Consider the following 24,071-nt stretch of genomic DNA (forward strand, 5'->3'; position numbering starts at 1 on the left):
TCTATTAAATATTGGTGAAAGCTAATGAAAGTCTCCCAGGAAATGTGCCACGAACTTACCCAAGAAGGACTTAAATTCTTTTGTGAGGTCAAATAATCCCTTTAGGGTTCGGTTTATAAATATCATGTCTCAGATTCCATAGTATAGGCTGGTGCAAGAGTAACTGCAGTTTATGCCATCCCTTTGACAAAAACCACAATTACTTTTGCACCAACCTATTAACAAAACTCTCCCCTCCATGTGGGGAGCCCTGCACCTCTCAGTACCACCACTGTTGGGGGCTAACTGCTACATGTCCTTATGTATCAAGTGGAAAAATGTCTTCCTCAGGAGACGTTTTCTGACATCCTGCCTCTCATAGCTCAATTCTAAATTATGTTTGTTTAGTGTACCTTCTAGGACAACATTCCATTTTTCTTCATATTACATACTATATCAAAGGTCCAATACAGATGTCAGGGTGTTCTGTGCTAGCTGACAATCTGCCATTGCTTCAGATCACTATTCTTTACACACTTGAAAAGGCTGTGGTTCTAGCCTCACTAGAAGGCATTTTCACACTTCTCAGGAAGGAGTTTAGAAAAAATCTTTTCATGCCATTCTGTCCTTAGTCAAGCATCCCTTGTGGAAGTTTCACCCCACCCCTTCCCAAACCCTCACCACTCCCTAAGCATCACAGTAAATACATGTCTTCCTAGAACATGACATCCTACATGAAAACACTTTGGCCAAATACAGCTTTCTCTATTTGCGATTATAATTAAACACATTCCACTGGGCAACTCCCTGGATGGTCTATTTCAGTCCAACTCTGTCCACAATTATCAGTTATTTGTTTCTATGATCATTTCGTGGAAAGTCAGTAGTTGTCATCAGACTGTAAGCACTATGAGACAGAAACAACATCTGCTTTGCCCAACACTGTACCTTTGGTGTCAATAAAATGCCTGATAATGATAGATGCACAATAGACAGCTGAGAAGACAAATGATTCAACTGACAGGACACGTGAGCTTAGACACGGCTGTGCGCATTCATAGTCCTTCACGTAATGTGACATGTAGGGTAACCTATTTCTCTAACAGAGACCAGATAACGTTATACCAATTTTAAATGGAGCCAGTACAATCATCTACATTTATGTGTTACACTTTCTATTTTTATTATTAGCATTTTGAAAATCCAACTTCCCTATCGTATTTTCCTTTGCTCATGCACACCGGAAATACACATCCTAAGAAGGAAGGGAAATGGGGGCTCCCTTTATTCTCTCAGTCTTCATTGCCGGCTCGCTGCCCAGCTGCATATATGCTAAACAAAGAATTGAGGAATTACTGAAATGCCCTTTCTTTCATTCATTCTGTAAGGTAGGCAGCCTTCCTCCACTAGACAGTTTTACTATTACCTAATTAATCAGTTAAGCAATAAAAAAACATATAAAATGCTATAGCAACATTTGCAGAATACGGTGATTATAAAAACTTAATATAAACTAATAAAAATAGAAAATATGGGACGTCCTCAGATAATTTCTCATACTAAACGCTCATCCCTTATAATTTGTTATTGTAAAAAATTTGAGAAGCAGTGCCATACCAACATCTTGAGGTAGTTTTTCTTTTTAAAATTCAACAAGTTTTTGTTCCTCCATATTTGTTTTTATAAAAGAGAGAAAACATTTTTTTGAATATTATTGATTTTGATTTTTTTTGGGAGAGAGAAGTAATTTCATTTATTGATAATTGATGGATGCTAGACATTTATACATTATTTTTATTTATTATTATTTTTTTAAGACAGAGTCTCACCCTGTCACCCAGGCTGAAGTGCAATGGTGCGATCTTGGCTCACTGCAACCTCCACCTCCCAGGTTCAAGCGATTCTCCAGCCTCAGCCTCCCAAGTAGCTGGGATTACAGGCATGCGCCACCACATTTGGCTAATTTTTTGTATCTTTAGTAGAGACGAGGTTTCAACATGTTGGCCAGGCTGGTCTTGAACTCCTGACCTCGTGATCCGCCCACCTCGGCCTCTCAAAGTGCTGGGACTACAGGCATGAGTCATCGCACCCAGCCTATATATTATGTTCTTAATCTTCCCAATAATCTTCTAGGCTAGATCATGTTATTATCCCTATTTTATCACTAATAAAAATGAAGATTAGTGAGATTAACTTTCCCATTACATAGGTATAAGTGACAGAGCTAGGGTTCTAACTCATACATCCTTGATCCCAAATCTCATATTCCTCATGATCATAGCACAGTCTGCAGGGTTTATGCTTAAATTTTTATTCTTGATATGAAAAAATTACTAAGTAAAAAATAATGCATGAAACAAATATATTCATGTAGAGAGCAAATTATAGCATGAGTCTTAAAAGTTCTGCTACAATAATTCATTTTTCAGAAAATTAAATTTTAGCAATACACTTTATATATTATCCTTTTAAAATAAAAATCTCTCTCACAAAATGATCATGGCAAACAAAAAAAAAATCACTTGTTTCTTTCATTAGTGAATCAAAATTGTATGAAAGGTCATGAGCAACATTAATATCTTTATTAACTTTACAATAAAATAATTTTCATCTTATACAAAGATTAGGTTCTATCATTACACACATACACATATACAAGATAATATGAAAGTTTGCATGTTTTGCTACTTGTTAATTCCTAATTCTTAAAAAATTTACAATCTCATTTCTAAATTGTAAAAGAAAATAAATACCTGATTTGGCCTGCAGTTATGTTATCATTATTCAAATTTGATTTGTTCAGTTCAATCAGAAGTGTCAGCAATATCAAAGAGGGTTTGGCTCAGGTAAAATCCATGAAAAGGTTCCCTAATTCCTCTTTTCCTTTTATGTTTTCACTAGAGAATAGTGGGACTAGCTCCTGGCCCATTAGAGAACAAAAGAAAGAGATTGTCAGGTGTCTGCATCTCAAGTTTGCAGTCTAAAATGCCTGTATGCTCTGAATCACCAGATTTTAATTTGGTTAAACTAGGAAGGTGAAACTTATTTCACGTGTGATGAAGAAACTTACTGCAGATAAAATAATACCTTGCTAACGGTGAATGCACAATTTTGTAATTTACATCTGCAAAAATTTCTGTAAGTTCACAATCAAATGTTACTTCTACGTATTTATTCCCACCTCATACAAGAACCAAAACAACCATATTTACTAGCATTTTATGAGAAGGCAGTGTTTTATGTACTCATCGATCATATTTTAATTATAGGCCCCAGTAGTAATATAGTGTCAAAGCAAAAAGTAATACAACATAAATCTGAATCCATCATTATTTCTAGGCTCTGAAGACAAAGTACATATATATGTATTTACTTTAAAAGGGAATAAGTCAATGATTATGGACATTTTGAGTTTCTATTGAGGGGTGGCTTGGTCTTTAGATTCACGGATAGTGAAGAAAGAGAAAAGACAGCATGACGCTATCACAATTTCTTCTAGTAAAATTCGGGGAAAAAAAGAACTTAGAAGTAGAAAATAACTTCATGACCAGCTGCATAACTATCAAATTTAATTAAATAACTAGTGATGATTACACATAGTCATGTAGAAAAGTTATCTTCCTGCCTTCTAGACCCTAAAAAGGAATATTAATATTGCATCTTGAAATATTTCCAGGATACTGAATCATCCTGTTCCTTAAAATAATAACTTAGCCTTATAAGAAGTTAATAACACAAGCTACATGATACTATTATAGTCAAACACCTAATTTTAGAATTACTTTAATGGCAACTTAATTTATAAGTTACTCAAAAGTGAATAATTAGATTCCAGGCATTGCAACTTCACAATATTTTATCTTATTACCACCTAAATAAATTCCAATTGAACAACTCAACAAAGAAATATCCTGATTTACTTAAGAAAATTTTACACTTCATAATCTATAATTTACACTTCATAAGCAATTATGTCCACCATAGATTGCCCTTCCCAATTGAGGACTTAAAGAAGAGCATTTCAAAGCAAGTATTATTTTGCAAACTTAGATATCTGAATTCTGACATTACATGACCTATGGTAAATAAAAATACACTGAGCAAAACTGGAGCATACACCTACATAAACATAGGGTGAGTTCCCTCTAAACTGTGTTCTGCTTGAAGGCTGAACAGCTGGTGTCTCTGTGTTACTCTACACAGAACTTCTTCAGATGTAGTGTTTGCATACAATTTAGGTTTTGTTCACCACAAAAATGAAGTCATCTGTAGTGCTGAAATAAATCAAAGCTTTGTTCATGTCTCTTACCTTTGCCATGGCCTCTCCCATCCTCCAAAAGCGGCACGACAATAGTGTTGTTCACATTTCCAGGTGACCTTACAGCTGTGTAGACAACAGGCACCGACTGTACCACCACAGGGATGCGGTGAACATGACTCAGTTTATTAGACTGTAAATTCATGGGACTTGAAGGCGGTACAGGATGGATAATGTGCAAAAACTGCTGGCCTCCAACACCAGATGCAGAGGCAACAAGGGGCCCTGGAGTTAATACTGTTGACGAAGATGACGCTGAAGATACTGATGTGATAACAGTTGGGGATGAGGCTAGACGACTAGAAGACGATGAAGAGGTTGAAGTTGAAGAAGGTGAGGAGGCAGACGCTGTCATGGAAACTGGGGAGGATGAAACGGCAGTAGGGGACGTCCTGGCTTTGTTTATTGACAAGTCCACTGGCTCAGTTTGTGTTTGGAAGTGATCTACAGATAACGAGTCCTCCGGGGGCTCCCCTTTCACATTATTTAGCAACAGGGGAACGGCTTCCATATCGGGATAGTTGTGGACGTTTGGAGACTGTGGGGAGAAAAATGGAACATATATTTATCTTTGTTTATCACACATTTTATCGATGCATGGCTTTTACCACTTGAATGTTTATTAATTTTTCTCTTACTGCTATGGGACATTTATTCATTCTCCAAATATCTGAAGGATTGCTCAGTGACAGTCACTGTGATTAAAACTGAGGGCACAAGAGTACAAAACAGAATAAGGCCTCTACCATAAAGACATTTTCATTCTATTGGGACAGATGGACAATTATTAAAATACTATGAAATCAGTGCTCTATGAAGGAGAAAACAGGTTATAGGAATCTCTAAGATTCTAACCCTTACTCAACACTATCACAGTGTGGAAACATACTATCTAGCAACAATAGTGGGAAAACTCACCAGGAATTTCTACTTTCATACTTGGTGCAAGAGTTACCTACCTTACTCAGTATATTCTGAGCATTAAAAAAGGACATAACATTCTTCAACCTCCCACACCTGCTCACTAATTTATTAAATGGAAGTCACTTCTAATAATTAGCTAACTCTTCTCAAAATAATGTGCACAACTACAAGTGACATTTTAGGAAATAATTTAAGAAAAACTTATTCTGAAAATTATAATTTGTCTATGAATTTTCATTTCATCTAAAATAATGATAATGTTGTTCAAGTTCACCTGCACTCTTTTAAGTTTTAATGAGCAAAATTTGATAATAATAGACTCCAAGATTTTACACAGATTAATGTGATCAGCATGCTATTATTTGCATGAATATAATTTTACTCATATATCTACTCATTCATAAATTCAACAAACATTTATGAAATGTCTGCTTGCAAGTCCCCAAATGGCGTAAGAGTACTATTAGCAGTGTCAGTCTTGACTAAAAAGAGAGAATTAGACTATACTGATTATTTTGGTTACATCTGTTTGGCCAGGTTAACACAGACATTATTTTTCTATTACATGAGGAACAAAAACTTTTTTTCACTTTTTATGGAATCAGAACAATAGCTACAATTATATTAAATTGGTTCATTTTGTTCCTCATTTAATAAAAGATTTTGGTGTGCTATTCCCCCTAAAACTTCAGCATACATTTAAAGGAACAAAACATGTTTCCTAAAGTCTTTTTAAAATAGAATATAAATTACAGCTCCATTCAAAACCTACAATAGGCAGTAGTGCAAGGGCATTTTACTCAGCAACTGAGAAAAGAAAGAAAATAAATCAGTAATGGAACCAGATCAACTAAAATAGAAAATGGGTTGATGTTTTAATGCTTTTTTTCCTTTTTCTTAGCTAACATGGTTACTTACCTATAAAAACATATGACTTAGAAACAATTAAAATGAGTCATCTAAAATACCTACTGTATGAAATTCTAAATGACAAGATTTTCAGTTTATGTGCTGAAATTGAGAAATGAATTTTTTAATCTTCTCAAAGACATTTAAAAAACAAAGAAAAAACAAACACTATAAATTGAACTGCTTTGATAAAAGCTATTAGCATTATCTACTCTTGTAAGTAGAACAATATTTCAATTTCAGCATTATCATTTTATTTCTTTGTAGAATAATGCAAAATGTTTCTTATTACTATATTATACCCACATAGAAATTCTTTGCTTAGGCTGCTTTCATAAAATATACCAACTAGTTTGTCATTAAAAGATAAAATATATCAGTAAGCACATATTACTAAACACCATTGGTTTGACTTTAAATATACTCTAGGTAAGTTTTTCTCCTTTTACCATATTAACATATCAAAAATTCTTATTTTAGAAATAGTGATTATTTCCACCACAAATTTTTCTCCTTCTAACTACTTACACACAAGATTCCTACATACATTTACAAATCAAAGAGTAAAGAGTACATCACTGCAGAAACGTTCTATTATGTAAATGAAAGGTGACTGCGTAGACAGACAATAAGGAGGGGGAGCTGATAAATGTGGACCTTATCTGTAAAGAGATTCCTTGTGAGGCACCAAGTTTCACTGAGCTTTGCAGACTGCTTAGACTTCCCTAAATTATGAATAGAAGTCTACCTCTTGTGGATATCTTCTTAATCTCTTACTGAGGAAAATATTTACCTCTTAAGAAGTTATCATAACAACACCTTGTTGTTATGAACATTATGAACAACAAGGTTATAGCTAATAAATATTTGCTATATATGTTATATAACATAATATATATAGCATATAATATATACAATATAATATATAGCATATATAATATATAGCATATATAATATACAGCATATATAATATATAGCATATATAATATACAGCTATATATTACAGCTAAAGCATAATATTAGCATTCATTAGAAACCTGTGAAGCCAAATATTAAGAGCCTCTAGGTGCTTTGAGACACTTAAGAATTACACGGTTTTTGCATGAGCTCAAACCAGAATATAGAAAAGGCTCACAAAATTAAGGAAGAATAAACCAAACCTTGGGACCAAGGAAATCTTATTTAGAACCTTCTACAAATTACACATGAATTTGTAAACATCACAGAGACAGACGCTGGTTCCTTTTTCATATGTGGTAGTTCAAAGGCAGCTAGCACACTCAAAAATAATGCTTCATCAGTATAAAGAAGACAAAATCCTTCCTGTACCATTCATCTGTTTACAGTATTGACACAGCAGCATATCCTGACAGCTGACACTAATCTCTTGTGCAATGATTATGGGGCAGGTAAAATCACCCACAATTCCAGCTTCAGATTACACAGACATATTTGTAAAGCCAGAAGTACTGCAAAAATATGGTCTCAAAACAGCTATGGCACATACTTGTGTTCCGCCTTTTAGGGGAGAAAAACAACCCAAAAGTCTTAGTCCTGAAATCATCATTAGAAATTCATTTCTTTACTTTTAGGAAATGGAAAATCAAAAGCATTGGTTTTGTGGTGCACACCTGTAATCCCAGCTACTCAGGAGGGTGAGGCAGGAGAATCACTTAAACCCAGGAGGCGGAGGTTGCAGTGAGCCAAGATCTTACCACTGGTCTCCAGCTTGGGCAACAGAGCGAGACTCCATTTAAAAAAAAAAAAAAAAAAAAAAAAGGCAGTGGTTTTGAGATTTGTATCTGTAAATGTGTAGTTGTACTGACAGGAAGGGAGCACTACAAATGGCCACAAGGGGGAATGAAGGCTGAGGAGATACAAAGGAAAAAATCCCAAGTGAGAAATACTTAGAATAGTGAAAAATTAAATGAAAGGATTACAGGTATTAGAGAAAGTAAGAGGAGATATGGGGTATGCCACTCAGGAACAGGCCTCAAAGGGGCTAAGAACACTGAAAAGAGGAGAAACAACAAAGAAAGGTTGTAAGTTTTAAGCATAAGGAAGAGACACTTCTGCAAAAAGGTCAAAGAATTTCATACTAAAATTTTGCCCTTGTTTACTAACTCTTCAATTCTTGATTCATTAATGAATTCTCATGGCAGTGTCAACTAAGTGGGGCTTTTTTTGTTTATTTTTAAATAAAAGCCCATCACGATCTTTGCCTGGGAGTGATGACTATAGTTGAATTTTTGCTGTTGATGTCCCTGGTATGAAAGATAGAAAACTTACTGTATTCATATTACCATGCTAAAACCCTCCTTCTAACAACATGAAGACTGTAGAAGAACGCTGGGTTTTTGTCAAAGAAGAGAGTAATTTCGTTTTCCTAAAGATTATATAATATTCCTTGAAAAGGTCCACTGTAAACCTTAAATTTTTATAATACATATTAAATAATTGCATACATACACACAAAAGGCCAGAAAAGTAAATGGAACAATATACTTCATTAAAAACAATGTGTGTGAAAACCTAAAGATAAACATAAGAAGGATTATACTATCACATCGTCTTTTCTCCAAAACTCTTAGTTTTACTCACATTAACCCACTTGATAAAATATTACACATAACATTCTAGTGAACATGTTTTTTTGAGTGATCTAGAAATTACATTTGGGGTTTTCTAATCAGATAATTTTTTTTCTGAATAAACATCCTAAAATGTACTTTCAGCTTTAGGCATTTTGTTGAATGAATGTCAAATGAATCTAAAACCTCCGACATGTTAGTTGCCAGAGTACTAGATGTTAGATGTGTTTCTTACAGTTATCTATTGCTATCAGCTGAATCTTATTATGGTCTATCTGTGAACAAAAAGCATTTTAAATGATGGTCATATATTTTAATCACCTAGAATTTAAAAAGAAAGAAAAATATGTCTGGATACTATTCCATCTTTAAACCCCTCTGGGGATTCTTATGTGTAGTCAGAGCCGAGGAGCATTGCATAATATTCTACTAAATGTCATTCAAGATTCACATGCTCTTTCCTCTTGAGTAACACCAGGGATGTTTAGAGATGGGGCTGACATACACAGGCAGGCACACGTACACACAAGATGGTCCCAGCTATCTATCTACCCTTTCGGTCATCTGTCATTTAAATAAATTATGTTCCACTTTATTTTACAAATGTGTTGAGAAATAATTTCACCGCAATTTTTAGAAAAGATTATAAAGTAACTTGCCTAACATTACATAGCTCATGGCTTCACCGCCACAAGAATCTTTGTTTTATAGCCTGTTGTGTGATATTATTCAAAGAAAATTTGACTTGGACACAAAAGACTTAGATTCGTCAGCAATCCTTGTTGCTTATTAACTGTGCCATCTTGGTATCATCACTAAAATTCTCTAGGTCTTAGCTTATCTGTCTATAAAAGTGTGATGTTAATTCCAAACTCATACAACTGTTGTGAAGATTGGGTTAATGACATTAAGTACTTTTAAGTAATACTGAGGAATGAGAGAGACAAGCAAATGAGCAGAACTTCCTCTGGTTAGAACCAAAAATTCCAAACAGAACTTACTCTATTACTAAAACTATCTCGGGAGGAACTTAACTCACTGAATGTAGCATAAGATATATTCTGACACAGGATCTCATAAATACAGTCATTGCGGAGGCATAGTGTTTACTGAACCAAATAAATACATGTTACAAAAAGCTGAACAAGTCATCTTTAGGGATCTCTTATGATTATTTAGAAACAATTTTCTCTTAAAATATAGACAACTGTCATTTGACACTTTTTTTTCTCTATTTTCTAGCTGAGTTAGATTGGCCCACAGGAAGATCATGTAACAGTTGATGGAATACATTTTAACTGACTGGTCTGATTTCTTAGTTCCACAGTATAAATAACTTAAATCAATCCACAGTTCAGTGTGCATCCATTATGACAATAATATAACAAATATACTCAAATAATTGTTTTGGAATGTTGGTCATTCTTTAGCAGTCTTATTACGAGACAAAACAGGAGCATAATTGTTTCTTGTGTCTTGGTAGAAAGTTAGTTTACACAAATTTCACTGTATGACTCAGTGATTAATTGAACATGTACCTTTTATAGGGGGTGCCTAAAGAAATTAACTGTGTACTTCACATTAAAAAGGAATTAAACTAAATCTATGACTCCACATCCTTTCAGCTTTTAAGTTATATTGCATTATTTTAAAGACTAGTATATTTCAGGTAAAAAGCCAAATTCCTTTTGAACATGAAGTGCACAATAGGTACATGACTTAGTTTTGGTGCCTGGATTTCCTTTAGTAAACACAATTTTTTATTAGTAGGAAATGAAATAGTTTTAAGAGACGAGCACCATCCTTAAAACAAGCATCCTGCAACTCTGGCTATTTCTGCTACAAGTATAAAAGTCAACACACATCTATTTGTGAATGGAGTATGCATTTCACTTTCCTCTATTCTTTTGTATTACTAAAAAGGGAAGCCTATTTTTCAATATTTGTCTTGCATGAGCCCCCATGGTCATAATTTACCTTGCTTTCAGCTCAGTGATTCTTCTTTACTCTACGTGTTCAAGGGCAAACTCTTAAACATAAATGCCGTAAAAGTGTGAATTTATAAAACTGACAAAGAAAAAAGTAAAGCAAAGTATACTCAAGAAAGACAAATTGTACTTCCTCTAAAAGTACAGATGAGTAAAAGGAAACAAGTAGAAATAACCTACACTGATAACCTGGAATTTGGTTTGAATGAGTTATCTACTGCATGTAAGAGGAAGATATTTGAAGAAATATTTAATTAAACTGCCTTATTTCAATATGTCGATTGTCAGTTTAAGAAATGATTGATTCAGGCCAGGCATGGTGGCTCACGCCTGTAATCCCAACACTTTGGGAGGCTGAGGCGGGTGGATCACTTGAGGTTAGGAGTTCAAGACCAGCCTGGCCAACATAGTGAAACCCTGTCTCTACTAAAAATACAAAAATTAGCCAGGCGTGGTGGCATACGCCTGTAATCCCAGCTACTCAGGAGGCTGAGGTAGGAGAATAGCTTGAACCCAGGAGGCGGAGGTTGCGGTGAGCTAAGATTGCGCCATTGCACTCCAGCCTGGGCGACAGAGCAAGACTCCATCTCAAAGCAAAACAAAACAAAACAAAAACAGAAATGATTGATTCCTTAAGAAAATTCGAAGTCTATGCATAACATAATGTACTCTCTGTGCTTTTACATTTATGTTTTTATGTTTTTACATTTGAATTGAAAATGCTAACCTTTAAAATGTGTTCAATACCCACATTTAAATTTATCCTAAAGTTCTCTTATTTCCTAATAGTTATATTTTTTCACGACCTATTTACCAGGACTTTCATAAATCGTATCATTTACCTGAAGCAAATCAGAATATATGTTCACAGCTGACTGCTACTCTGAAACTCTGGTTTGGCCCCTGTGTGATGACGTCAGGTTGGTGTGAGTGAGTGAGGAGGAGACAGGGAATTTTGTTTACACATTTTAAAAATTGATAAGCAGGCCAGGCGCGGTGGCTCATGCCTGTAATCCTAGCCGAGGCTGAGGCTGGCAGATCACCTGAGGTCAGGAGTTTGAGACCAGCCTGACCAACATGGTGAAACCTTGTCTCTACTAAAAAAAATACAAAAATTAGCAGGGTGCGGTGGTGGGCGCCTGTAATCCCAGCTACTAGGGAAGCTGAGGCAGGAGAATCGCTTGAACCCGGGGAGGTGAAGGTTGCAGTGAGCTGAGATTGAGCCACTGCGCTCCAGCCTGGTCGACAGAGTGAGACCCTGTCTTAAAAAAAAAAAAAAAAAAAATGATAAGCAGACATTCCCAAGGTTTGAAAAAATGGACAAACATTTTTAAACAGGAACATAAATGTGTTTTAGATAAATGCACAAACATTTAGCAAATAAATGATATTTTCTTTTACCATATAACTTAACTAGGGAATATACATCACACTTGCTAGCTGGGAATATGGTGCTCAAGATGTTTTGAATTTTAAATCCTACTTACATGGCTAGAAGAAGCAGCAGTATCACTATAACAGGTCAAAAAAGGAAGTCTAGGAAGTTGGATTAAGTCCCATTATCTTACAATTGTTTTTAAACAAAATTTCACAAAGCACACAAAAATGTCTTAAAAATAAAGAGGTAACTATTATAGGGTTATCTTTTCCCCATGATTAGAATTTTGTTCTTTTGGTTTTGAATTAATGTTATTATTCATTGGATGACTTAAAATATTAATTAAAATTTCAGTATACATGCCAGAAAAACCTGTTGTATCGAGTTTTAACGGATAAAAGGTTTCATTTAAATCTTTATCCTAAACCACAATCTCACTCTAGTGCCTGAGGCAAATGTTCTGTGCTAGTTACATATTTTAAAATATGCAATAATGTTTACCATCCTCAAACAGATTAATCTCTGCTACCAGATGGGCCCTGCTTTTGATTCTATAAAATGTTCACCATAAACAGTTATTTCTTACAACAATATCTCATAGTATTGCAGTACATCACATTTCAAAGAAAGAAAACTTGACCTCAGAGTGGCTGTGACAGTCAAATGATACATTAGAAAACTCCTACACAGGATAAACATGTAAAGCAAAACTGTAACCTTTTTATGTAAATGAAAGTATATTAGCAAAACAAAGGTATATTTGCAAAACAATGGCTTTGCTTTTGGGATAACACAGTGGTAATAGGTCCTGGAACCAATCCCCCATGGATGCTACCAAGGTTCCAGGACCCCTCCTCCAAGGATACCAAAACTACAGATGCTCAAGTTGGTGATATAAAATGGCATAGTATTTGCATACGGCCTATACAAATCTCCTCATATACTTTAAATTATCTCCAGATTGCTTATAATATCTAACACAATGTAAATTCAATGAGAACAGTTGTCATTTCATATTTTTTTATTATCTCTCCAATCCCAAAACTTTCAATCCTCAGTTGGTTCAATCCGCAGATGTGGAATCCAGGGATACTGAGGGACAACCGTATATACTTGTCTTCTAATAGAAAACACGTTTAAAGAGAGATACACCACCAGGCCAAAGCAAGACTAATGGTGAAGTTGAGAGAAATCTCTCTTTTCCTACCTCTCCTGGAAACAGAGGCAGCTCCAATGGGAAAGTGTCACAAGTAGAAAAACCAGAGTTTTGAAAGGCCCCAGAACTTTTCCATGAGGAGTCGATTTATTTATTTTGCAAATTTTATTTTAGAATCACGGAGTATATGTGCTGGCTTGTTATATGGGTATATTATGTGACACTGAGATTTGTGGTACAATTCATTCCATCACCAGGTAGTGAACACAGTACCCAACAGGTAGTTTTCCAATCCTTGCCTCCCACCCCCAATAGTACCCAGAGTCCATGGTTGCCATCTTTGTGTCCATGTGTACTCAATGTTTAGCTCCCACATATAAGTGAGAACACGTGGTATTTGGTTTTCTGTTTCTGTATTAGTTCGCTTAGGATAATGACCTCCAACTTCATCCATGTTGCTACAACGGCCATGATTTCATCTGTGTGTGTGTGTTTGTGTGTGGCTGCATAGTCTTCCACAGTGTATAGGTAGCACATTTCCTTTATCCAGTCCACTGCTGGTGGGCTTCTTGGTTGATTCCATGTCTTTGTTATTGTGAATAGTGCTGCAATGAATATATGGATGCATGTCTTTTTGGCAGAATGACTTACATTCCTTTGGGTATATACTATTAATGAGATTGCTGGGCCGAATGGTAGTGCAGCTCTTACTTGAGAAATCTCCAAACTGCTCTCCACAGTGCTTGGACTAATTTACATTCCCAACCAAGAGCGTATAAGCATCTCATTTTCTCTGGGGATGTCTCCAAAATATGCTACTTTTGTTTACTTAATAAAAGCCATTCTGACTGGTGTGACACGGTATCTCATTGTGATTTGATTGAGCAGTGGATTTAATTGTAACTCAATTCGCTACAAAATTAATAAAACACATTCACATAAACCAACATTTTAGCCTTGGCTTTTGTCTTCAGGAAAAGGAGTATAGAGTCATACAGGTATTTCTGAGGATCCCAGAGGGTGACACTACCTAAGGCTGTTGTAATGGCCCCTTTTTGGACTACAACTGCCACTAGGCCCTCACAGGTATATGTAATTAATGTACTTAAGTAGGAGAATAAATTGCACAAATCAAGCTCCCATTGCCTATACTGGTCAAGCAGCAGCATAAGCAAAATGGGAAAAGAGCCAGGCTGGGGACTTAGAGATGAAGGCAGCCACAGGGAGGCAGAAAGGAGGACAACTGATGTTCCCGAAAAGGGGGCCACGCTCACCAGCCTCAGCTTCTGCTAATTAGGTGTGAGTTACAGTGACATGAAGACCCTCAGCTCAATGTTCCTCTTGGCTGGGACGCTTATCCATCAGAAACAAGAATTTAAAAATATGATCATAGTAATGCTGACAAGGATGTAGGAAAACTGACACCAATATTATGCTACAAGAGAGGAAGGTAGGCGTTTTAAGGAATCCTGTTGAACTGTCTCAAAAGTCTTAAAATACCTTAGAACTAATAACTACACTTTTAAGATTCTAGGAACTGCCATCCTCCTTTCTCTCTTCCTCCCACCCTCCCTCCTCCATACACACACCCAGCCACCCACCTACCTGCACACTCACCTCTTAAGCAGAGAGGGAGTGACCCTATATTCAGAATCCATTCAACATCTATCCCTAACTACTCAACTTTAAGAAACAAAATGATGTTTGGAAATGGCACCCTCAAGCAAACATTCTTTAAATCAAACCAAACAAAAAAAGGGCCTGGAGCGCTGGCTCATGCCTGTAATCCCAACAATTTGGGAAGCAGAGGTGGGCAGATTGCTTGAGCTCAGGAATTTGAGACCACCCTGTTCAACATGGTGAAACCATCTCTACTAAAAATACAAAAATTAGCTGGATGTGGTGGCGTGTGACTGTAGTCTCAGCTACTCCGGAGGCTGAGGCACGAGAATCACCTGAACCCAGGAGGCGGAGGTTGCAGTGAGCCAAGATCGCGCCACCGCACTCCCAACCTGGGTGAGAGACTGAGACCCTGTCTCAAAAAATAAAATTAAATTAAATTAAAATTAAATAAAATTTAAAACAAAACAAAACAAAAAAGGAGTCAAGGAGAGTTTTAAGGCAGATTTAGTCATGATTCCCATGGAATGATCTCACAATTTCAAGTGTTAGAACACCAAAAGCAGCTTTCTAAAGACAGTCTTTATGTTTATATATATAACATATATAGCAATCATTTCAATTTCATGCAAATAAGTAGTTCAGATTGTTTTGAGAGAACATCCCAGGGGCAACATCATCACTGATTTAAATAGCACTGTATCTAAAGTGAACTGGACAAGAATCAAGATGACGTTTTCTAAACTTTGTTAGATGACTTAAAAAGGAGCCTGGTGAGGACACAGAAACTGATGTTGAAATTGAATGTAAAGATGCTGAATGAAATAATGACATAAAATTTGAGAGTCTAGGGAAACTTCGCATGTTAAAATTTATATATTTTTATATAAAATGTGATGGGATTTGTTTTTTAACTAATGTAATACATTAAAATATTAAGACTCTTAAAGTGAAATTATCTACACATTTATACATTCTAGTTGGTTACAAAAATTCCTTCCTGGGGAAATAGGGCTACATTACTGCAGGGACTTACATTTAGATACAGACAGCAATTTCAGATTTTGAGAAAGATGTCTATAAGGATGTGTAATTTTGTCTTATTTTGGGGAGTAAAAATTACAAACCAAAACATGGACATAAAGACAATCAAGTTTGAAACAAAGATTTTAACCTTAGCTATTCACTGCAACCATTTATGAAACATTTTATGTTTCATATGTGCAAAGAACAGAGACCTATGGCAGTAGGTATGGTGCAGACATCAATAGTTTACAAAGCATTATATGTAATTCTAATAATCAGACAAGTTTGAGAAACAATATTCAATGGCAAGGAAACTTTTTACATAATGTTAAGTGAAAAAATGTTAGTATTACAAAACTATATAAAAAGTACGAGCTTAATTTTGTTCCCCAAAGCATTCTCATTTATACACGAAAATAATACATGGAAAAAAATGTTCTGGAATGTTAACAATAGTTTTTCCATTAAGTGAATCTGTGGGCGAACTACATTTTCTTTTTTAACTTTTTTCCTGTATTTTCTACAGCAAATCTTTGCTACTTTTAAAATTTAAGAAGTCATATTTTTAGAAAGAAAAATATTTTGAGAAAGAAATCTAAAAGAGAAGAGCTTTTTAAATCTGGTTTTCATATTTCTAGATCCTAGTGAACAATAATGTCATTAGAAGAAAATATTCTCTACTGTTAAAAGATCAATTTGCTAAGTGTGTTACTAGTGTAAGTTTTAGATTGGTGGCATGATTTTTCTATAAAAATTAACACATCCACTTATAATTTGAAATTAACTAAGGAAAACAGCTAAATATAACTGATAACTGAAGGTATGTGATTCTAGTTCCCCCAGTGGATTAAAACTATGGTGTTCCCTGGAAATCCCAAACTGCAGCATTACTGGGAGATTTACTACTGGGCAAAGAATGTCATGTTTGAGAAACTACCATAAACAATTACCTATCAGCATCTGGGTATTACAGGCCTTTTCTGTTTTGACGAAAAGTTTTCCATCAGTAACTATTTAGTGATCATTCTATTTAGTGATCATTACTATATAATCAACACAAATTGTGTTGTGTTGTGGTAAATCTGAGGATGCTACAAAAGGATTTTTAACCCTTGCTCTGATAACAGCATTTTCCCCTAGAGATTTAATGAGAGTTCCATCACTTTTTAAAAGTGAACTACATTGGGGAAACATGGAAAGGAAAAGTAATGGAGAAAGTTTCAACCCTATATTCTATAAAAATGGAGAGCATTAAGAACGAATTTGAGGAAAACAAAATTGTGCTCTTTAAATCAATGTCTTCAGAATGCATAAACTGAAAAAGTAAATTTCAAGTAAGTATTATAAAGACTGTGAAATCAATTTTAACTGATCATTTTAAAATGCAGGAAAAAGAAATATTTACCATTAATATTTACTACAACATTATCTGGTAAAGTTTTCCTCTCTAGTTTTACAAGTGAAGAAATACGGTCTCACAGAGGCTGAAGACATTGCCCATGGTCCCAGTGTAACAAAGACCTGTAATCTAAACCTAAGCATAGGTTGGGTGCGGTGGCTCACGCCTGTAATCCCAGCACTTTGGGAGGCTGAGGCGGGCAGATGACAATGTCAGGAGATCAAGACCATCCTGGCTAACACGGTGAAACCCCATCTCTACTAAAAATACAAAAAATTAGCCAGGCGTGGTGGTGGGCGCCTGTAGTCCCAGCTATCTGGGAGACTGAGGCAGAAGAATGGTGTGAACCGGGGAGGTGGAGCTTGCAGTGAGCCGAGATGGCGCCACTGCACTCCAGTCTGGGCGACAGAGTGAGACTCCGTCTCAAAATAAAAATAAAAAAATAAACCTAAGGGTAATTCCTAAGACTGAATTCACCTCCCCATGCTGCCTGCATCAGCCCTGGAGAGGAAGAAAAAGACCTCCTGTCCTTATTGGTGAAATTTTCTCATGGAGTTCATGTGCAATTAGTACTCGGAAATCCCAACTGAAGAGAATGTGAAATAATGGGCACTGCTAGGATAGTTGTTTGTAAGCTGCAATGCCACTTCCCCAACATACCTCGCAAATAACAAATTTAATGGCACTGATGCAGATGTCAGTTACCAACATCATAATGTCTATTTCTTATTTAGTTTCTGTTTGTTCTCAAGTCAGGCTTGGACAATAAAAATCATCCCTAATTTAGGAATAGAATCCTGCATTTTGTTCAGTGGTCATGCTGTATGGGATATTGTTTGAAAGAAATGAGAAAAGATGATAGCATAAAATGGAAAAAAATAAGTCCAAAACCCAAAACCTCATTATATTTGAAAGCACGTACAATTAGCATTGCAAGGAGAAAAATCAGCTCACCATGAATGTAATTTCTTTCTTCCTTTTCTTTCAAGCTAAAGACTCAGACATTTTTTTAAAAAGTTTTATTTTTGACCAATGATGAGTGCTCTTTGGTAAAACCAATGTAATAAAGCATAACTTTTGCAAATGGGACAGTAAGTGAGAAGAAATGCAATGTGGTTTTGTAAAAAGGATACATGCCTGAGTTCTGGTCTGGGTTGTGTTTTATATGATCAGTTCATTCACTGTCTCTCTTCAATTTCTAATTGAAGATGATGTTGATTATGCTTTTGCACAGTTCAGGTGTCTGTTATCTCTTCCAGCCGTACCAGATTCCACCTGTTCTAAATTAGATGCCACTCTTCTGTGTTTCCAAAGCACTCTGAGCTTTGTGCTTCTTTCTCTTATGAGGCCATGGCCCACTGAAGGTATCATTTTTATCTTGTTCTTTTGTAGACAAGCACCTATCACAGTCCCCAGTACAAAGTAAGCACTTAATTAAAGCTCACTAGTAAGGCTCTAGTTGCTCTCTAAAGGTCTTACTGGGTCTCAGACTGAATATATCTATGGGCCAGGTGCAGTGGCTCACGCTTGTCATCACAGCACTTTAGGATGCCAAGACCAAAGGGTTGCTTGAGCTCAGGAGTTTGAGACCAGACTGGGCAACACAGACAGACCTTGTCTCTACTAAAAGTAAAAAATAAAAATAAATAAGCTGGGTGTGGTGGTGCACACCTGTAGTCTTAGCCATGCCAAAGGCTGAGGAAGAAGGATCACTTGAGCCCAGAAAATTGAGGCTGCACTGAGCTATGACTGCATCACTGCATTCCAGCCTGGGTGACAGACTGAAAAAAAATCTATGAATTAATTACCCCGTGTCTAAAATTTAAACAGTAAATATATTAACTTATTATAACACATATAAAAATGAAAGTTGAAAGTTTCCAGTGGCTCATTTTTTGTTAAAGAATTTAAATTTATCAATTGATATTTAATTCCTCCCACTACAGAACTTTAAGTGACTAGTTTCCATGTATTACAAGATGATTTTTAAAAGAAGAGATGAAAGACACACACTTCCAAGGGGCTTAAAACCAAATGTATGAGTCATATTTTGTATTTTTGCTAATTTGAAATACATTTCTTTTTTATAACTAGAAAATTTATAATTAGCATCTCTCAATATGTCACAGTAACAGGAAGTTAAAAAATAACATTCTTTCTGGTTCCAAAACTCAGTCTTCATGTCTATCAAATTTTTCAAAGTTAGTTAGGATTCTGCATTTTTTCTGTCAATAGAGGTGTAATACATGGCATGAAGGTTATACATCCTATATTAGATACAATGATAAATCCATGTACCCCATTCTTGTTAATTTTCCATTCCATGATAAATAAAAACTGCTAACTTTGATGCTTTCAGTGTGGAGATGACCTGTATCAGCAACCCACAAGCTCTGCTGCTGCTTCCTGCACAGTGAACTCTACACTTGCCTTTCTCCTCCCCCTTGGCTTATCTTGCTCAGCTCCTTCATGTTGATTCCATTCTTCTAAAACTTTTGCGCTGGCATTCTTATTTACACTAAGGGAGTAGCTATTAACCGCAGGTAGTGCGTCCTCCAGGGGACACTAAGCAGCATCTGAAGACATTTTTGATTGTCACAACTGAGGAAGCGGTGACAAGACAGTTCCCACGACAAAGACAAAAGATCAAGAGTGTCGAAGTTTAAAGAGACCCTGAGTTAAGCTATCATCTTTTTCCTACCATTTCTTTTCCCCTAACATCTTATATTTTACTTTTTTTTTTTTATTTGTGGAATTCTTCTGTTTTCCTCATTTTCTTTCTCTAACTCTTCCATATGTGTTAATCATGTAAATATATCTACAGATTCCAAACATATATACATACACCTCCGTGGGTATGTGAATATGGCTTAGGTATTGGTATGAATGCTGGTGGGCATATGTGTATTCTTGTGACATCTTAGCACGTAGTGCACTTAAAATTCATGGAAGGAGTGTGTGTGATAGAATATGTACAAAAATTAACTTGAAGTGTTTATTACCTATATATACAAATGTGTGTATCTATGTGTTCCTAGCCCTTCATTTTATAAGTATTAACTGTATAGTTTTCATATATTTGCTTAAGTGTACAAATAGAAGAGTGCAGAGATAGTTGGCTTTTTTTTTTTTCTTTTTGAAAAATCAAAGGCCGTTGGGGTTGAGTTAAAAACCTTAACACATAAAGGCAGTTGATGATCTCTAAATTCATTAAGCATCTGTCTTTCAAGAAAGGATTCTGGATATCAGCCCATGTGATGTTACTGTTAGTTAAATCTAGGCCCCAAACTTCAATTAGTTTTACAACATATAAAGGGGAAAAGCCATGTCTAACAATTATAAACATGCTGCACACACATTACAGTGTGTTGTTTATTCCTCACAACATCTCAATATAAAACACTATTATGAATCACATTTTACAGATAGGAAACAGATGTGGAGAGGTTAAGAAATGTGCCAGTGGTTCTTGACAATGTCAAGACACAATCTTTAGTGATCTCTGGCAATAAAATCCATGGCCGCAACTATTACCGCAATACTAACTCCCACATCTGAATCTCTAATGTATGCCCACAGCAGATTAGGAAAGACTGAAATCACTGTAATCAATTCTAGAAAACATTTGTCTCTTATTTTGTGCAATTTTAAGATGACTATAATGTTTCGTAAAGAAAAGAGAGTCAAAAGGTTAAGTAAAAACTTTCACAGACTTCAACAACATATCCTAGCAGAATTATTTTTTCCTTTATGGTTTTCCTTATAAAATTTCTAAGAAAACAACAACTGTACATTATTTAATTATTTATTACTGAATAAATAAGAAAAAGAAAAGAGGCACATTAATCACTTCTTTGATCCAAATAGAAGTTTGGTTCCCATGAGATAAAGTTATTCTGTTTTTGGTTTTAAATAATTCCTGTGATAAAATCCCAAATTAATTATTAAGTAAATTAGCAAACTCACATTATGTGATTCATTTTCTTCTTAGCATCAGAACTTTCAGTCACATTTAAGATAGCCAACGTTCAATTATCTACTCATAGCTAGGATCACAGTACAAGTAATCCCAAGTGACAGATAATCCAAAAAGGCATTTATGTTGGGTTTAAAATTCATTATATGATTCCAGCAGATTTACCACTATAATTATATTTATTAGGCTCATACTAAAATTCATTTGTATTTCTTAAACACATGCCAACTGAGGGAGGATCTCAGAAACACGCTAGATGAAGAAAGGAAGCTGATTTGCTATTAGCAATTTTCCTGTGAATAACTGACAAAAAGTCATGGGGACAGTGAAACTAAATTTCATACTTATTAAGAGTCTTACGTGATAAATTAGAGAATATATTACAGCAGTATTGTAGAGGTGTTGTGGCATGGGCTGTGGATTCCAACAGACAGGTTTGTGTACTGGTTCTGCTCTTGTTCTTTGACCATAATCAAGTTTTTCAACCTTCTAAACTTCAGTTATTTACTTACAACAGTGCTAATATTAGCACTCCCTACATATTAAGAGTGTTCTAAAAATCAAATTATTAAATGCACACTGCTTGACACAAAATAGTTAAAATCAGTTGTGGCGGTTATTTTTTGTTGCAGCTATTATTTTATCTATTTTACTGTAGTGCTAAAGCTAGAATATCTGATAGTTTGTATCATTCTTGCCTCCCATAAAATGATGCCATCTTTGATTATTCAATAAATTACAAAGTATACTGTAGGGTCAAATATTAGAATATGTTAATAATCTGGTGCACAAGACAGACATAACTATCAAAACTAACTGGAAAATATTAGAGATGCACAATTTTCTAGTTTTAAACTTCTGGGGCCATATATATTCAGGAATTCAAACTTTTTGTAGGATTTTTAGAAGGTAACAGCACACTGCCAGGAGGGCTTGGGGTGGAACTGGATACTCTGACACATTAATAATTCTGCAGTAAAACACATGAACATTTACACTGAGTGTTATAAAGACTGTAAATACTTATATGTCAGTTTAGTACAGTTTTTAATTCTAAATAAGTATTTTTTCGGAATTTTTAAGGATTTTGGATTATAGACAAGTTGTAGAAATGGCTTAAAGAGAATGATACAACCCATCTCAATTCTACAGTTTTCCATTAATAATAATGTACTACATATCACAGCATTATAGGGTCAGATAACTGGGGAATTAAAAATTCCTCTTGGTTTACATAAAATGGTCCTGAATTTCTAGTAAATGGAATTCTACGTAGCAATTCAAGTTTAAGTAATTACTCTCCAATTTTAAAAAGGGTATGGCAGATATCCTGATTTGTATAAAGTGATATATAGATAGCATTATCCATTTTATACTTGGTTTCAATTATGAATTATCTCACAGTTGTACTTCACCAGTGAGTGGGATTAAACTACTAGATTCAAGGATTTAACAAACTATTAAATTCCTCAGTGATGATCAGTAGATGAAGCAGAACATACGCAATATGATTGGAAATGGAGCAGAGTTCTCCAAGAAAAAAACATTGATCTTTACCTACTATCTTCCCACAGATACGCAACAATTACATCAGATTGTAAATAGTCCCCAGTATGAAGCAGAAAAAAATCTGATGCATATTTATAAAAGATTGAATGAAATCGTTTATATAATACACTGACCAGAGTAAGGAAAATATTATTGACTATAAATTCAAAATATTCAATCCAAAGGATTTTAAATTACAAAGGAGTTCAAAAGTTAGTCTAACTGCCTGGATAAAATTTGCTGAAAATTCTGTTCAACAGAAACATCAATCAACACAAAATTCATCATTCAGGAAGTGCTAAATTTTCAGGAATCGCTGACATGAGAAGATAACAGTAGAATGAAGGAATATATATGTAATAAAAGTGGTGCATAAAAGACCATAAAAATAAGGATTTTGAAGAGGACTTCATGTTGTCAAGTTTGAATATGGTTAGAGTAATAGTTTTCAATCCAATATAAAATTAAGGAGTAAATAACAAGTAAACAGGTTTAAAAGCTTCAGTTGTCCAAGTACAGGTATAAAGAGAAGTCTGACAGAAAATGTATGATGAAATACATATACAGTTGTATAATAAAAACAACAAATAAAGAATCAAGGCCCCTTCCACTAAACAGAAAAGGAGTCTATAAGTAAGTCAAATGTTAAGGCCAACTTGATTGCCTGAATTCCAAATGTAACTTTGTGCTTTCTGTTAGGATAAAAAAAAAATAATATGAGTAGCTCTATAATCACATTATCACAGTAGTGAGCTGTACACATTTCTTACCATTGTTTCAAAACCCACATTAAACTGCAAATCTTTTTCATGAAGGGCTTTATGAAACGAACTCGAAGTGATGACACGGAAAATAATCTGGACAATTTACAGCAAATGAAATGTGGAAAAAGAAAAGCCCAAATTTCATTTCAGCCAAGGCAGGGTAATTTGTATTAAATCAACTCTTGTATTAGAAACAGTAACAAAACTGGATTAAATTTGTAAAAGTGAATTTTAAGACACTGGAGAAGAACTAAACCAATCAGAACTTTAAGGTCCAAGATCCAAAAAGGAAAGAAACACAAGGAAAGGAACTATCGTTGTATATCATTTTTTCCTTGATGCATAATCACAATGTCTGCTATTCACTTAAATTACAAAATATTTCAGAATACTATTCCAAATTGCTTAAAACTAAAAGTAGAGAAATAGACAAGAACAAACTAAAAGGAGAGAAATAGATAAGAAAAATAAGATCAAATTAAAAATTTTTAGTGT

At 35.0% G+C, this 24,071-nt stretch overlaps 1 protein-coding gene across 8 annotated transcripts in view; it reads right to left on the minus strand.

Annotated features, from left to right (window-relative positions):
• KLF12 (Kruppel like factor 12) overlaps positions 1 to 24,071 on the minus strand; it is a 462,251-nt gene that overhangs the window by 156,087 nt on the left and 282,093 nt on the right. For all 8 annotated transcript variants that reach the window (XM_030922037.1, XM_030922038.1, XM_030922033.1 and 5 more), the window contains one exon: positions 4,289 to 4,835. In XM_030922037.1, the coding sequence (XP_030777897.1) occupies positions 4,289 to 4,835 (547 nt within the window). The remainder of the gene's footprint in view (positions 1 to 4,288; positions 4,836 to 24,071) is intronic.

This window comes from Rhinopithecus roxellana, chromosome 18, assembly GCF_007565055.1.
Source record: "Rhinopithecus roxellana isolate Shanxi Qingling chromosome 18, ASM756505v1, whole genome shotgun sequence".
In the NCBI taxonomy this organism is placed as follows: domain Eukaryota; kingdom Metazoa; phylum Chordata; class Mammalia; order Primates; family Cercopithecidae; genus Rhinopithecus; species Rhinopithecus roxellana.